This window comes from Symphalangus syndactylus, chromosome 7 (genome assembly GCF_028878055.3).
Source record: "Symphalangus syndactylus isolate Jambi chromosome 7, NHGRI_mSymSyn1-v2.1_pri, whole genome shotgun sequence".
Classification (NCBI taxonomy): Eukaryota; Metazoa; Chordata; class Mammalia; order Primates; family Hylobatidae; genus Symphalangus; species Symphalangus syndactylus.
Genome location: NC_072429.2, coordinates 14,540,069 through 14,556,260, shown reverse-complemented (window position 1 = coordinate 14,556,260; position 16,192 = coordinate 14,540,069). Strand labels below are relative to the sequence as shown.

Below are 16,192 nucleotides of genomic sequence, written 5' to 3'. Positions count from 1 at the left end.
TTCCACCACCCTCAGCAGCAGAGGGCCTGAGAGTGACCACCCAGGGCTGTTCCGGGGGCTATGGGGTGACAGCCTCTGGAGAGTCCCCCTAGTCTAGGTAACCTCAGGAGGCCAGGCCACGGGACAGTCCTAGGTGGAGGGCAGGTCCATCCGTTTGTTTCAATCCCTTCCCCCGCAGCTTGCTTTCGCATCAGCCAAAAAAAATTCCCACAACGGCCAGTGCGAAATCAGACCCGCAGGGCTGCAGGCAGGGCCCCACGCAGAAGCCGGGCCCCCTTGAAGGGTGTTATCCACGGGAAGTTCAGACCCCCTTGGATGGGGGCTGAGTCACGAGTCCGAAACCCACTCACAATAGCATGGACTTGGGTTTAAAAATACTTGGCTGAGCGGAAACAAGGTTACTGCCTGGGGCCAGATCTCTTTCCGGAGGAGGAGGGGAGGACTAAGACCTTCCCCATCCCCAGAGGAAGTAGAAACCCAAGCTTTCAAACTAGCAGGCAGGAGAGGAGGTGAAAGGAGAAGGCTCTGGCTCAGGGATGGGCAAGAAGGCCTGGGAGGGCTCCTACCTCACTTAAACTGAGCTTCCTCTCAACCAGGCGGGGAGGGCAGAATGTCACATCACTCCTAAAGCCAGCACACAGCAGAGGCACCTAAGCTCTGAGCAGCAGCTGCCAACGCCCCCTGTGCACTTGAGGGGTCTAAGAGGACTTGGGGATTGGCCCTCAGCAATAGCAAGAGACAAAGGCGACCTGTATTAATTTATCTCATTTTATTTTTAAAATCACCCTCAAATAGGCATATGCTTTGACCTAGTAATTCCCTTTGAAAGTCCAGCCTAGGCCGGGCGTGATGGCTCATGCCTGTAATCCCAGCAGTTTGGGAGGCCCAGGCGGGCAGATCACCAGAAGTCAGGAGTTCAAGACCAGCCTGGCCATGGCAAAATCTCGTCTCTACTAAAAAATACAAAAATTAGCCGGACATGGTGGCGAGCGCCTGTAATCCCAGCTACTTGGGAGGCCAAGGCAGGAGAATCACTTGAACCTGGGAGGCGGAGGTTGCAGTGAGCCGAGATCGTGCCGCTGCACTCCAGCCTGGGCGACAGAGCAAGACTTTGTCTCAAGAAAGAAAGTCTAGCCTAAAAAGTAAATTAAAATACAGCAACGGCCAGGTGCAGTGGCTCACGCCTGTAATCTCACCACTTTGGGAGGCCGAGGCAGGCGGATCACTTGAGGTCAGGAGTTCAAGACCAGCCTGGCCAACATGGTGAAACCCCATCTCTACTAAAAATACAAAAAAAAAAAAAAATTAGCTGGGCGTGGTGGTGCACACCTGTAATCCCAGCAACTCGGGAGGCTGAGGCAGGAGAATCACTTGAACCCAGGAAGCAGAGGTTTCATTGAGCTGAGATTGCACCAGTGCACTCCAGCCTGGGTGACAGAGTGAGACTCTGTCTAAAATAAAATAAAATAAAATAAAATAAAATAAAATAAAATACAGCAAGAACTCTACAAAGCTGTTCATCAAGATACAGTTGGCTCTGTGAGAACCCTTATTTTGAACCTGCCAACTTTGCTCCAACACCATCGACATACGAGGGAGTGATTCTGCTATAATGCTAAGGTCGTGTTTGGTTATATATAGAAACAGCAAGTGAACTCCGCAGATGAATGCAGAAGACTGCACTCAGCTGACTCAGGTGTTGAAGGAATGCACAAAACACACAGGCACACACCTCTGACATCCATCAACCACCTCTCAGCCACACCCATGTGCATCTGCCATCAGATTGCACACACACCTCTTTCCACAGCGCCCTACACTGCTGCCTTCCCAGCACCCACATCCACCCATGTGGTGCATCTTTTTTCAGGTAAAATGCCTACTTACCGCAGCATGTGCGTATTTCTTCTCCATGTAACTTGCGTAAAACTGTACTCTGGTTTTTAGATTCTGAACTTTTTTTAAAAGATGCCACTGATGAAGTTTTAAGTGCTGTGCCCTCAACCCCATTCTTCCCATAAGGCCTCTAGTTTTTACTGCATGATTTTGCATAGCTCTGTGATTTTTACGAAGGCATAATTGTCTTCTATTACGTATTAAGTAAAGCGTCTAGCACAGTGCCTGGCATACGATTATTTAATCTATTTTAATTTTTTTTTTTTTTGAGACAGAGTCTCGCTCTGTCACTCAGGCTGGAGAACAGTGATACAATCTCGGCTTACTGCAACCTCCACCTCCCAGGTTCAAGCGATTCCCCTGCCTTACCCTCCCTGAGTAGCTGGGATTACAGGCGCCCACCACTATGCCAGGCTAATTTTTGTATTTTTAGTAGAGAGGGGGTTTTGCCATGTTGGCCAGGCTGGTCTTGAACTCCTGACCCTCGGGAGGTGGAGGTTGCAGTGAGCCAAGCTCACGCCATTGTACTCCAGCCTGGGTGACAGAGCAAGACTCTGTCTAAAAGAAAAAAAAGAAATAAAACACTACAGATACATATGATTAGAACCAAGCAGGAAAAAAAATTCACCACAACATCAAAAGTCTAGAAGGAAATACATCAAAATGTCAACAGATATTGATGGAACCTAGAGTAATTTTTTTCTTTTTAATTGTTGCTATTTGTTTGGTAAACTCCCAATTTTGCAAAATAATAAATCTTTTAAAAGTTTAAAAAGGCTGGGCTCGGTGGCTCACGCCTGTAATCCCAGCACTTTGGGAGGCTGAGGCGTGCGGATCACAAGGTCAGGAGTTCAAGACCAGCCTGGCCAGCATGGTAAAACCCCGTCTCTACTAAAAATACAAAAATTAGCCGGGTGTGGTGGTGCGCACCTGTAATCCCAGCTACTTGGGAGGCTGAGGCAGGAGAATTGCTTGAACCTGGAAAGCAGAGGTTGCGGTGAGCTGAGATTGCACCATTGCACTCCAGCCTGGGTGACAGAGCTAGACTCTGTCTCGAAAAAACAAAAAAAAGCTTAGAAACAACAAAAAATCAAAACCAAAGCAATTTTCTATTTTTTGTTTCGTTTTGTTTTGAGCCAGGGTCTCAGGGTCTCATTCTGTTGCCCAGGCTGGAGTGCAGGGGCGTGAGTGCAGTGGCTCACTGCAACCTCTGCCTCCCAGGCTCAAGCGATCCTCCCACCTCAGCCTCCTGAAAAGCTGGGACCACAGGCGCATGTCACCATGCCCAGCTAATTTTTTTTTTTTTTTTTGAGACAGAGTTTCCCTCTTTCACCCAGGCTGGTTTGCAGTGGCATGATCTCGGCTCATTGCAACCTCTACCTTCCAATTTCAAGCGATTCTCCTGCCTCAGCCTCCGGAGTAGCTGGGATTACAGGCACCCACCACCACGCCTGGCTAATTTTTGTATTTTCAGTAGAGATGGGGTTTCACCATGTTGTCCATGCTGGTCTTGAACTCCTGACCTTGTGATCCACCCAACTCAACCTCCCAAAGTGCCGAGATTACAGGTGTGAGCCACCGCACCCGGACAATTTTTTGTATTTTTGGTGGAGATGGGGTTTCGTCATGTTGCTCAGGCTGGAAAAGCAATTTCTAAGGAGGATACCAGGCTCAGTGGCTCATACCTGTAATCCTAGCACTTTGGATGGCTGAAGCAGGAGGATCACTTGAGTCTTGGAGTTCAAGACCAACCTGGACAATATAGCGAGACCCCATCTCTACAAAAAATTTAAAAATTAGCCAGGTGTGGTGGCGTGTGCCTGTAGTCCCAGCTACTCTGGAGGCTGAGATAAGAGGATCCCTTGAGCCCAGGAGTTCGAGGCTGAAGTGAGCAATGATGGTGCCACTGCACTCCAGTCCTTGTGACAGAGTAAGAGATTGTCTCTGAAAACAAACAAAAAGAAGCAGAAAAATCATCTCAGCCTGCAAGCCAGCTCCTTTCATTTCTCCATGTTCCCTATCCACATTGTGTGCATGAGTACCTGTGTTGCCTGCTGCTATGACAGCAGGCACACCCGGCTAAAGCCAGCTTTTTCCACTCAACCTATCACTTTTTCCCCTTTCTACCTCCTCTTCGAAATGAAGATTATTTTCAGTGATAAGAATTTTGAAACCATATAGCTTATAAACTTTACTTTGTATTTTTTTTTTTTGAGACAGAGTCTCACTCTGTTGTCCAGGCTGGAGTGTACAATCTCACAGATTGTCCAGGCACAATCTCTGCTCTCTGCAACCTCTGCCTCCCAGGTTCAAGCAATTCTCCCGCCTCAGCCTCCCGAGTAGCTGGGATTACAGGCTTACAGGCATGTGCCACCACGCCCAGCTATTTTTTTGTATTTTTAGTAGAGATGGGGTTTTACCATGTTGGCCAGGCTGGTCTTGAGCTCCTGACGTCAAGTGATCCACCAGCCTCGGCCTCCCAATGTGCTGGGATTACAGTCTACTTTGTATTCTAATTAACTAGGAATGGTTTTCTTTTGAAACCAATTTGTAGGAATGGTTTTCTTTTTTTTTTTTGGTTTTTTTTTTTTTTTTTTTTTTTGAGACAGAGTCTTGCTCTGTCGCCCAGGCTGGAGTGCAGTGGCGCAATCTCAGCTCACTGCAAGCTCCGCCTCCCGGGTTCACGCCATTCTCCTGCCTCAGCCTCTCCGAGTAGCTGGGACTACAGGCGCCCGCCACCACGCCCGGCTAATTTTTTTGTATTTTTAGTAGAGACGGGGTTTCACCGTGGTCTCGATCTCCTGACCTCGTGATCCACCCGCCTCGGCCTCCCAAAGTGCTGGGATTATAAGCGTGAGCCACCGCGCCCGGCCGGAATGGTTTTCTTTTGAAACCAATTTGTAGGAATGGTTTTCTTTTGAAACCAATTTGCATTCACATAGGCATTGAATGAGAATGAGCTTGACTTTGCACAAAATCAATCCTATCCTCCTCTTTTTCTCCTGAGGCAGACAGATTAAGGCTTATCAGGGAGGGGAGGAAAAAAAGAGGTTTGATATCTCGGAGACTGCTAATGTGAAGATTCATCAGGAAATCTGGAGTCAGAGAGTCCTCTCCTGACACTGTTGACAAATTCAGACTTCCAAGGCCCAGAAAGACCTCAGGAAGCCTTCAACACTTAGGCTGTCAGAAGAAAAACAGTGCTACTGGCAGTCCCTCCTCAGCTCCCTGCCAACTGCTTTCTCAGGTGCCGTGTCAAAATGGAATCTCTGGTTCCAGCCATAAAACCAAGATGGAATTTTTGGTTTGGGTTACTTTAGTGACCAGGCCAGGGAACAACCAAGTGGGCAGGAGTCGTGGTCCTTGATCAGAGGGGTCTTTAGTAAAAGCAATACCTGCTTCGACTTTAAGCAGGAGGGGTGAGTAAAAAGCACCTCTCGAGTAGGCAGCCTGGGTGACAGGGATCTCTGACCCAGGATGGGTCTTCCTTAGCTGGTGACTAAGGAAAAAGGGTTAAACTGAAGCCCAGAGCCCTGGGTTCTAGTCCCTTCTCTTCTCTGGGCACCGGGGCACATGGGGTTGGCTTAGGTCAGAAGGGTACGTGCTAAGCCATGTAGGTAATAGAATAGATTGTTCAGGTCTATCAGCAATCACACAGCTCTCTTGGTCTGGCTCACCCTTAATTAAGAGAAAATCGTAGATTCAGAGATAGGGGGAGAGGGCTGTGGTGGAGCCACCTCACAACTTTGAGAATTAAAGTCACTTTTTGTTTTTGTTGTTGTTGTTTTTGAGATGGAGTCTCCCTCTGTCCCCCAGGCTCGAGTGCAGTGGCACGATCTCAGCTCACTGCAACCTCCGCCTCATGGGTTCAAGCAATTCTCAGAGGTCTCAGCCTCTCGAGTAGCTGGGATTATAGGGCATGCGCCACCACACCCGGCTAATTTTTTATTTTTTTATTTTTAGTAAAGGTGGGGTTTCACCATGTTGCCCCAGCTGGCCTCAAACTCCTGACCTCAAGTGATCCGCCCACCTTGGCCTCCTGAAGTGCTAGGATTACAGGCGTGAGCCACAGAGCCTGGCCCTGGAGTCATTTTTTTAAAAACTGACTTTCCACATGCTTTGGAGAACCAAGAGGAGACAGTATAGATTGTGAATCGGATAAGCTCCTTTGTATGAAACTTTCAGAGTAGCAGGGGAGTCTTAAGGACTAAAGCAGGAGGAAACACAACTGAAAATGACAACGGGAAATCTTACCAGCATAAAAGCAAAGTTCTGCATTTAAGTTTAAAGGAAGATGAACCCTATGAAGCCAGGACACATTGTGGGGAAGGGGACAAGAATGCAATTGAAAGCCCCTAACGGAGAAAAAAAAAACCCATACGCTTGTTTTCTTTTGTTTTGTTTTTGAGACGGAGTCTCGCTCTGTCACCAGGCTGGAGTGCAGTATCTCAGCTCACTGCACCCTCCGCCTCCCTGGTTCAAACGATTCTCTTGCCTCAGCCTCCTGAGAAGCTGGGATTACAGGCGCACATCACCATGCCTGGCTAATTTCTGTATTTTCAGTAGAGACGGGGTTTCATCATGTTGGCCAGGATGGTCTCAATCTCCTGACCTCATGATCTGCCTGCTTCAGCCTCCCAAAGTGCTAGGATTACAGGCGTGAGCCACCACGCCCGGCCCAAAAAACCTGTATGTTTAGCATACGCTAAAAACACCAACCGAACCTTCTGGAGAAAGTGGGTCCTGTGGTGAGCTGACCACAGGGGTCCAGCTGCCCTCAAGGTAGTCAGAGCACAGCTACAGGAGCAGGCTCTGTCTAAGGCAGTCAAGGACATTGGCAGCGCCCAGGGAGAGCTGCGAGGCTGAGGATCATTCTCTGGTGCCACTAGGAAGAAGATGCAGCTCTGAGGAGAGTAAAGATGTGCTGAGGTGAGGGTGAGCTGGCTGCCCTCAGATACGGGCAAGCCCCCAGGCAAAGGAGGACAGCAAGTCAGGGCAGTCAAAAAGCACTGCCTTTCGGATCACAAGACCTCTCCCCACTCCGTAACAGGAAGTGTGGGCTCAGAGGGGAGGTGGCAAGGAAACAAAAGAGGCACCAGGTCAGGCAGGGTAGCTCACGCCTGTAATCCCAACACTTTGGGAGGCTGAAACGAGCTGACTTCATGAGCTCAGGAGTTCATGACAAGCCTGGGCAACGTGGCGAAACCCCACCTCCGCAAAAAATACAAAAATTAGCCGGGCTATGGTGTGCACCTGTAGACCTAGCTACTCCGAAGGCTGAGGCAGGAGAATTGCTTTAGCCCAGGAGGCAGAGGTTGCAGTGAGCCAAGATCGCACCACTGCACTCCAGACTGAGCAACAGAGGGAAACCCTGTCTCAAAAAAAAGAAAAGAAAAAAGAAAAACTGCCACCACTCCAAGCCTCTAGAGCAGTACTTCTCAAACCTATTTGCTTAGGAATCACCTGGGATCTTATTAAAACGTAGACTCTAATTCAGCAGGTCGGGGCTGGGCCTGAGATTGTTCACTTCTAACAAGCTCCCAAATGATGCTATTATAACACCGGTCATCTAGGAACTACTTCGGTAACTAGGCGATAGACCACTTTCAAGTCAGGGGAGAAGGCTGGAGAAGCCTTCTCTGTGGTCCAGCCTCATAGAACGGCAATCCCAGGGTCAGAGTGGCCTACAAGCTACAGGAGCCCCAAGGAGGATAGTGGCTTAGAAAAGAGGTGCTCTCCCGGAGGTATACGCCAATTTAACAAGTGGGAGTCTCCCAGTAAAAATTTTCTTAGTGGAAAGCGGGGAGTCAAGCTGTAGGTGTTGGCTCCCTAAAACAACTCACCACCTCAGAATTAGCTCCCAGGAGCAGAAACCAACGTCCTGCTGCCACACTTCTCTAGACTCAATCAGCTCTGCCCCACCCACTCCACAAAAGCTCTCTGCCGCGTCTTCCTCTAGGGGAGAGGTGACTGCAGGCTGGGAGACTCCAGAGCTGTGACTCAGACCGACGGAATCAAATCTGTTCCCCGAGGCTCAGCATTCACCAGATCCTGACCTCCCCCTCTGCCCACTCCCAACCCACCTTTCCAAGCCCCACCTCTCAGTCCATGGGCCACCCCTCGCCCACCCCACTTCCCTGTCTCTGGCTCATCTTCAGATGTGTCCCTAGCTCCCAACCCTTCCAAGCGCAGCCGAGTTTCTCGGTCCACATCGCCTCGATATTCCCACAGCATCTGTGTGGTCTCTTTAAAAAAAAAAAAAAAAAAAAAAAAGTGTGCCCGTATCGCCGTTTTACGGAACGTCCCTGGAAGGTCCCTCGAGTGGCCCTCTCGGATGCTGAGGTCCTGTCAACGCCCCTTTGTCTCCCGGTGCGGCGCCGAGCGCAGTGCGGGACACACAGGAAGTGTTCCGAAACAGGGCTAGGGTGGGGGCGGCAACCGTGCCCGGAGGGGGCGCCCAGAGCGCAGGGACTCGGCCGGGCCGCGTGATGTTCCCCCCAAAAAACAAGAGTCACCGGGATGAGGGCCAGGGACCCCGAATTCAGGGCCGGGCAGCCCTCGGAGCCGCAGCCAGGCTGGCCGGGTGCGGGGCAGGCATCCCTTCCTTCCGGAGCCCCTCGACGCGAGTCCGGCCACCCACCTCAGCGCCCTCACCTTGTAAACCTTGCCGAAGGCGCCGTCGCCCAGCTCGCCCACGATCTCCCACACCTCGTTGGGGTCCAGGTCGCGGCGGACGTGCTCATATTCGCGGGACTTTCTCTTCTCGAAGGTAGACAGGCGCAGGATGCGGCGGAAATTGGCAAAAGCCATGGCCGGGGGCGCGGTGCCGGCTCGGGCTCGGGCTCGGGCTGTGGCTTCGGCGGCCGCGAGGAGGAGGAGGAGGAGGAGTTGGAGGACGCCGCGTCTCTCGGGGTTTTCCCCAGACCCGCCCTTCCCCGCAGCCCGACCTCGGTCAAGTGTACCCTGCGCAGCGCCGCGCCGGGAGCACCCGGAACCGCGCAGGCTGCGGCGTCCCCGCCCCCGCCCTGTCCGGTCCCCGGGGCCGCCTCCCTTGTGCCGGCCCCGCAGCCCCCGCCCGGCCCAGCCCTGCCTGCGAGAGCCTCGGACCCGTTCCGGGGGACCGTCCCCGCGCCCGCCCACCGGCCCGGCTCCACCTGCCGCTCCCCGGCAGAGCCCCGGGACCCCCTAATTGGCTGCGGGCGCTCCCCGGCTCCGCCCGTCGCCGCAGGGCACTCTGGAAACTGTAGTCCTCGCACACCACGCTCCGCGAGCTGCGGGCCGGGCTTTGGGGAAGCTTCGGGGACCGCTCTGTGGGACCGCTCATGGACTCAGGAGCCCGCCCGCCGCGCCGCGTGGCTCCCAAAACTTTTGTGGGAGCAAGCGGGACGGCGACTTGGCATTTCGCGAGAGCCCACGGATCGTTGTCAGCGCCCAGAAGGTGAACCTGCACTCTTCATTTAATCCTCCCGCAGCTATCCCGCTAGGCTGCCCTCGCCCCCACTTTTCCGATGGGGACGCCGGCAGGCGAGGACACTCGCCCCGGGCACACACGCTGGCTGCCCGTCTGCTGCGGGTTCCTCGGCCCGGTGCTGCCTCCTAGTGTGCGACGGGCAACGCCGGTGCAGCCGCGGCCAGTCCCTGCAGGGCCCGGCTTCCCAGCGCGGTCCTTTCCAGGGGCTCCCCGTCCGCGATCCACAAACCTGCCAGGATTAGAGGGCTGGGAGAAAGAGCTCCTTTGGCACTGATTTATCTTATGTTTCATGATGGGTTTGCAGATGTATTTGCATATTAAATAAAAACTTTATTCTAATTTTTAATTTCCTAGTTTCAAAAAAGATGAGCGCACTACATACAGATCAAACTAAAGTCTTCTTTGAGCACCTTCATTCTCGATCCTGGCTGCTTGAGTCACTTCACTGCTACTGTTGCCTGTTTGTCCTATAGACGGTTATAACATGCTTTTACCTGAATCTAAGGAGAGTGCTGAGGGGCGGGCAGTCTGCAAGGGCTTATTATTTGGACCCTGTGTCATAAGCAAGTTGAGTCTTCACGAATGTCACACTTAAATAGCTCCAACCCCAGAGAACGGCTGTGTTGAGGTGTTTTCGCCCCATCCTCGGTGCTTTGTTCGAAAATATCCCTTGAGCAGTGTGCAAACACCAAGCATGGTTTTCCACTGGAAAAGCCAGCTAAAGAAGCCTGCGATGCTGGTAGTGGTCGGCGCAGAGGGTGTCCTGACTAAAGCTTGCTAAGCCGTTCAGAATGTTTCCACAGCTGCAGGAGTGCCTGGAATTGTAGAGGGTCTTTAAAAGAAGGAAATGCCGCTCATCGCTGACCGTTCTCATTGAGTCAGGCGCTGTCTGAACCTCCCAAAACATGCTGAAAGGCAGGTCTTTCATTTGTTTCAGACCATTTGGCCAACTGTACGAAGGGGGTGGGGAGACCAAGAGGGTTACTTCCATACTAGGAGATGAAGGCTCTGACTCCCCGAAAGCTGTAGGCCTGGAGGGCTCTGACCAGCTCTGAGAGCTCCAGAAAAGCAAACAAGCGAGAGAAAGAGAGAGAGAGAGAGGAAAGAGAAGAAAGAAAAAGAAAGGAAAGAAAGAGAGAGAGAGAAAGAAAGGAAAGAAGAAAGAAAGAAAGGAGAAAGAGAAAGAAAGAAAGAAAGAAAGAAAGAAAGAAAGAAAGAAAGAAAGAAAGAAGAAAGAGAAAAATAGAAAGGGAAAGGAAAGGAAGAAAGAGAAAGGAAAGAGAAGGAGAGAGAGAGAGAGAGAGGGAGGGAGGGAAGGAAAGAAGGAAGGGAGGGAGGAAGGAAGGGAAAGAAAAATGGAGAGGTTCATTCATTGGATAATATTAAGTGAAAGAAGCCAGACACAAAAGGCCCTGTGTTCTATAGATTTCCATTTATATGAAATGTCTAGAAAAGGCAAATCCATACAGACAGAAAGTAGATTAATGGTTGCCTGGAGCTGGGTGTGAAATGGGAATTAACTGTACATGAACAATAAACAGTCTAATTGGGGTGATGAAAATGTCCTAAAACTGCACAATGGTGACAATTTCATAATTTGGTAAATTTGCCAAAAATAACTGAATTTTAAACTTTCATTTTTGTAAATGGATGAATTTTATGTGTAAATTATACCTCAATAGCACTGTAAGAAATACATTGAGGTTCAATAGAATCAAAGCTACTTATTTGAAATAACTAATTGACAAGTCCAGTCAAAGAAAAAGAAAAAAAGGGTCGGGCACGGTGGCTCACACCTGTAATCCCAGCACTTTGGGAGGCCAAGCTGGGTGGATCACCTGAGGTTAGGAGTTCAAGACCAGCCTGGCCAACATGGCAAAACCCCAGCTCTACGAAAAATACAAAACTTAGCCCGGCGGGGTGGTGCACGCCTGTAATCCAAGCTACATGGGAGGCTGAGGCAGAAGAATCACTTGAACCCAGAAGATGGAGGTTGCAGTGAGCCGAGGTCATACCATTGCAGTCCAGCCTGAGCAACAGAGCAAGACTCCGTCTCAAAAAAAAAATAAGAAAAAAAAAATTGGTGAAAGAAAGATTCACTGGAAGAAATAAAAATGAAAAGAAAACATAATATTAGATACTGTAGATATTTTGATAATCATAAAGTGATATTTTAGACAAATTTATGTGAATAAATGTTTTAATTTACATAAAATGGGTAATTATTGAGAAGAAAATATAAATGATAGGTAAAAGATAAATAATTTCAATAAGAAATAAAAACCTAAATAAACTAGTAACCAATAAAGAAATCAAATCAAGAATCAGGCCGGGCACAGTGGCTCATGCCTGTAATCCCAGCACTTTGGGAGGCTGAGGCGGGTGAATCACCTGAGGTCAGGAGTTCAAGACCAGCCTGGGCAACATGGTGAAACCCCGTCTCTACTAAAAATACAAAAATTAATGGGGTGTGGTGGTGTGTGCCTGCGGTCCCAGCTAGTCATGAGACTCAGGCACAAAAATCCCTTCAACCTAGGAGACAGAGGTTGCAGTGAGCCGAGATCACACCACTGCACTTGAACCTGGCAACAGAGTGAGACTCTGTTTCAAAACAAAACCAAACAAACAAAAACCCAAAAAAAACCAACAAAAATCAAGAATCAAAAGCTTGTTCTTCTTTCCAACTTGGACCCGGTAGAATGGCTCCCGCAAAGAAGGGTGGCGAGAAGAAAAAGGGCCGTTCTGCCATCAACGAAGTGGTAACCCGAGAATACACCATCAACATTCACAAGCGCATCCATGGAGTGGGCTTCAAGAAGCGTGCCCCTCGGGCACTCAAAGAGATTCGGAAATTTGCCATGAAGGAGATGGGAACTCCAGATGTGCGCATCGACACCAGGCTCAACAAAGCTGTCTGGGCCAAAGGAATAAGGAATGTCCCATACCGAATCCGTGTGCGGCTGTCCAGAAAACGTAATGAGGATGAAGATTCACCAAATAAGCTATATACTTTGGTTACCTATGTACCTGTCACCACTTTCAAAAATTTACAGACAGTCAATGTGGATGAGAACTAATCGCTGATCGTCAGATACATCAAATAAAGTTATAAAATTGCAAAAAAAAAAAAAAAAAAAAGCTTGTTCTTGCTGAAAGACATTAGTCTGTGTGGTTTTACAAATAATTTCTTTCTTTATATACATTATTTTAAAAGATAGAAAATGAAGGAAATCTGCCAATTTATTTTATAAGATGAGTTTTACTATTACTAGGTAACGACAGTAAAAGAAAATTGTAAGCCAGGCGCAGTGGCTTTCACCTGTAATTCCAGCACTTTGCGAGGCTGAGGTGAGAGAATCACTTGAGCCCGGGAGTTCGATACCAGCCAGGGCTATAAAGTGAGACCCTGTTTCTACAAAAAGTCAAAAAATTAGCAAGGCGCGGTGGTGCACACCGGTGGTCCCAGCTACTCAGGAGGTTGAGGCAGGAGAATTCCTTGAGCCCTGGAGGCCGAGGCTGCAGTGAACAGTGATCTCACCACTGCACTCCAGCCTGGTCTCCAGTGAGACCCTGTCTTAAAAAGGAAGGGAAGGAGAGGAAAGAGAGAGAGAGAGAAAGAAAATTGTAGACTAATTTCATTTTTTTTTGTTTTTGACAGAGAGAGTCTTGCTGTGTCACCAGGCTGGAATCTCACCTCACTGCAACCTCCACCTCCCAGATTCAAGCGATTCTCCCACTTCAGCCTCCCAAGTAGCTGGGACTACAGGAACGTGCCACCACGCCCAGCTAATTTTTGTATTTTTAGTGGACATGAGGTTTCACCATGTTGGCCAGGATGGTCTCAATCTCTTGACCTCGTGATCCACCTGCCTCAGCCTCCCAAAGTACTGGGATTACACGTGTGAGCCGTGTAATTAGGCGCCCGGCCTAATTTCAGTTCTTAAAAAGACAGGGAAAATACAAATGCTAGCAAGATCAAACCAGAGGTGAATAAAAATATCATAACCACGAAAGGTTTATCCAGGAATAAAAGAATGGTTCTACATAAGAAAATCTATGTAATAGCACTACATTGGCAGAGTAAAGAAGAAAAATCACATAATCTTAATAGTCACAGAAAAAGCATTTTATAGTATTCTTAGGTTGGATTCCCTTAGAGACTGAACAAGGGCAAGGATTTGAGTGTAAGTGGTTTATTTGGGAGTGAGTAGAGAGTAGAAAATTAAGACAGAGGAGGGGCTGGGCAACATGGCTCACACCTGTAATCCCAACACTTTGGGAGGCTGTGGTGAGAGGAGAGCTTGAGGCCAGGAGTTCAAGACCAGCCTTGGCAATGTAGCAAGATCGTATCTCTACAAAAAATACAAAAGTTAGTGAGGGGCATGGTAGCACATGGGCATAGTCCCAGCTATCAGGAGGTGGAGGTGGGAGGATCGCTTGAGCCTGGGATTCAAGGCTGCGGTGAGGTATGACCATACCACTGCTCTCCAGCCTAGGAGACGAAGTGAGATCCTGTCTCAAAAAAAAAAGAAAAGAAAAAAAAAATTAATGGCGGGGCACAGTGGCTCATACCCATACTCCCAGCACTTTGTGAGGCCAAGGTGGGTGGATCACTTGAGGGCAGGCATCGAGACCAGCCTGGCCAACATGGTTAAACCTCATCTCTACTAAAAATACAAAAACTGGGCTGGGTGCGGTGGCTCATGCCTGTAATCTCAGCACTTTGGGAGGCCAAGGCGGGTGAATCACAAGGCCAGGAGTTCGAGAGCAGCCTGGCCAATATGGTGAAACCCCATCTCTACTAAAAATACAAAAAAAATTAGCCAGGTGTGGTGGCAGGCACCTGTAATCCCAGCTACTCAGGAGGCTGAGGCAGGAGAATCACTTGAACCCAGGAGGTGGAGGTTGCAGTGAGCCAAGATCAAGCCACTGCATTCCAGCCTGGGTGACGGTGTGAGACCCCATCTCAAAAAAAAAGAAAACACAAAAATTGGGACGGGTGCAGTGGCTCACGCCTGTAATCCCAGAACTTTGGGAGGCCAAGGTGGGTGGATCACGAGGTCAGGAGTTCAAGACCAGCCTGGCCAAGATGGTGAAACCCGTCCCTACTAAAAATACAAAAATTAGCAGGGCACAGTGGCGCTTGCCTGTAATCCCAGCTACTTGGGAGGCTGACGCAGGAGAATTGCTTGAACCTGGACGGCAGAGGTTACAGTGAGCCGAGATCACTTCACTGCACTCCAGCCTGGGCGACAGAGCGAGACTCTGTCTCAAAAAGAAAATAAAAATAAAAATACAAAAATTGGCTGGGCGTGAGACTCTGTCTAAAAAAAAAAAAAAAAAAATTAATGGCTGGGGGCAGTGGCTCATGCCTGTAATCCTAGTACTTTGGAAGGCCAAGGTAGGTGGATCACTTGAGGTCGGGAGTTTGAGACCAGCCTGGCCAACATGGCAAAACCGCATCTCTACTAAACACACAAAAATTAGCCGGGTGTCATGGTGCTTGCCTATAGTCCCAGGTACTTGGGAGGCTGAGGCAGGAGAATCGCTTGAATCTGGGAGATGGAGATTGCAGTGAACCAAGATCATGCCACTGCCCTCCAGTCTGAGCGACAGAGTGAGACTCTGTCTCAATAAAAAATAAATAAGTTAATAAATAATTGTTATTAATAAAATAAAAATAAATTAGTTTTTTTAAAAAGGAGGGATGAAGTCAGTAAAAGATGCACTTGGGAGCAGATTACTACTGTGGCCAAGAGTCACAGTAGGCTCAATCACACTAGGGGACTCTCGAGGTCAGTATGTAACACGGGGCAGTCAGCCCACTTGAGAGGCAAGGAAATAGGAAGTTTTCCTCTCAATCCCATCTGTCCTGGGCCAAGGGTTGCTCCCTAGGGCATTAACTCCTCAGCACCTCATTCAGCCTGCCCTGCTTAAAGGCCAAGAAAACACCTGTAAGTCCACATTCAGCTTCTGCTACAACAATTCTTACATTTCTTAGTTTAGGGAGGGAGCGAACGATAAATAAATTTATTTCTCATGGGTCTAGAGACTGGGAAGTCCAAGATCAAGGTGGCAGCAGGATTGGTGTCTGGCAAGGGCTGCTCTCTGCTTCCAATAGGATGCCTTGGTGCCATGTCCTCACGTGACAAAAAGGGACAGAAGGGCAAGAGGGTACTTCCTTCAACCTTGAGCACCTTTTATAAGAGTATTAATCCCATTCACTTCCCAAAGGCCATACCTCTTAATAGCGTTGTTTTAGGGATTTTCAACATGAATTTTGTTTTTTGTTGTTTTTTTCTTCTTTTTTTTTGAGACAGAGTCTCGCTCTGTCGCCCATGCTGGAGTACAATGGCGTGATAACTATATGAAACTGTGCTACTATTTTATAAAGTGGTTTTATATATTTTTAAATTTTATTGTTATTATTATTATTTTGAGACAGAATCTCGCTCTGTCACCCAGGCTGGAGTGCAGTGGCACGATCTCGGCTCACTGCAACCTCCACCTCCCGGGTTCAAGTGATTCTTCTACCTCACCACCACGCCTGGCTAATTTTTTTGTATTTTTAGTAGAGATGGCATTTCACTGTGTTAGCCAGAATGGTTGCAATCTGCTGACCTGGTGATCTGCCTGCCTCGGCCTTCCAAAGTGCTGGGATTACAGGCGTGAGCCACCGTGCCCGGCCTCCTAATTTTTTGAGACAGGGTCTTGCTCTGTCACCCAGGCTGGAGTGCAGTGGCGCAATCTCAGCTCACTGCAACCTCTGCCTCCCAGGTTCAAGCGATCCTCCTGAGTGTCTGGGATTACAGCTAATTTTTGTAT

General features: G+C 49.0%; 2 protein-coding genes across 2 annotated transcripts in view; one reads left to right on the top strand and one right to left on the bottom strand.

Annotated features, from left to right (window-relative positions):
* The window catches only part of STK10 (serine/threonine kinase 10), a 137,658-nt gene extending 128,712 nt beyond the window's left edge, over window positions 1–8,946 (bottom strand). Inside the window, exon 1 of the mRNA XM_055285244.2 lies at window positions 8,551–8,946. Coding sequence (XP_055141219.1) covers window positions 8,551–8,706 — 156 coding nt within the window. The 5' untranslated portion in view covers window positions 8,707–8,946. The remainder of the gene's footprint in view (window positions 1–8,550) is intronic.
* A 3,085-nt stretch (window positions 8,947–12,031) lies between these two features.
* On the top strand, window positions 12,032–12,474 carry LOC129485678 (large ribosomal subunit protein eL31). Its single transcript, XM_055284751.2, has one exon. The coding sequence runs from the start codon at window positions 12,067–12,069 to the stop codon at window positions 12,442–12,444; it is 378 nt and encodes a 125-aa protein (XP_055140726.1). The 5' UTR covers window positions 12,032–12,066; the 3' UTR covers window positions 12,445–12,474.
* The last annotated feature ends 3,718 nt before the right edge of the window (window positions 12,475–16,192 follow it).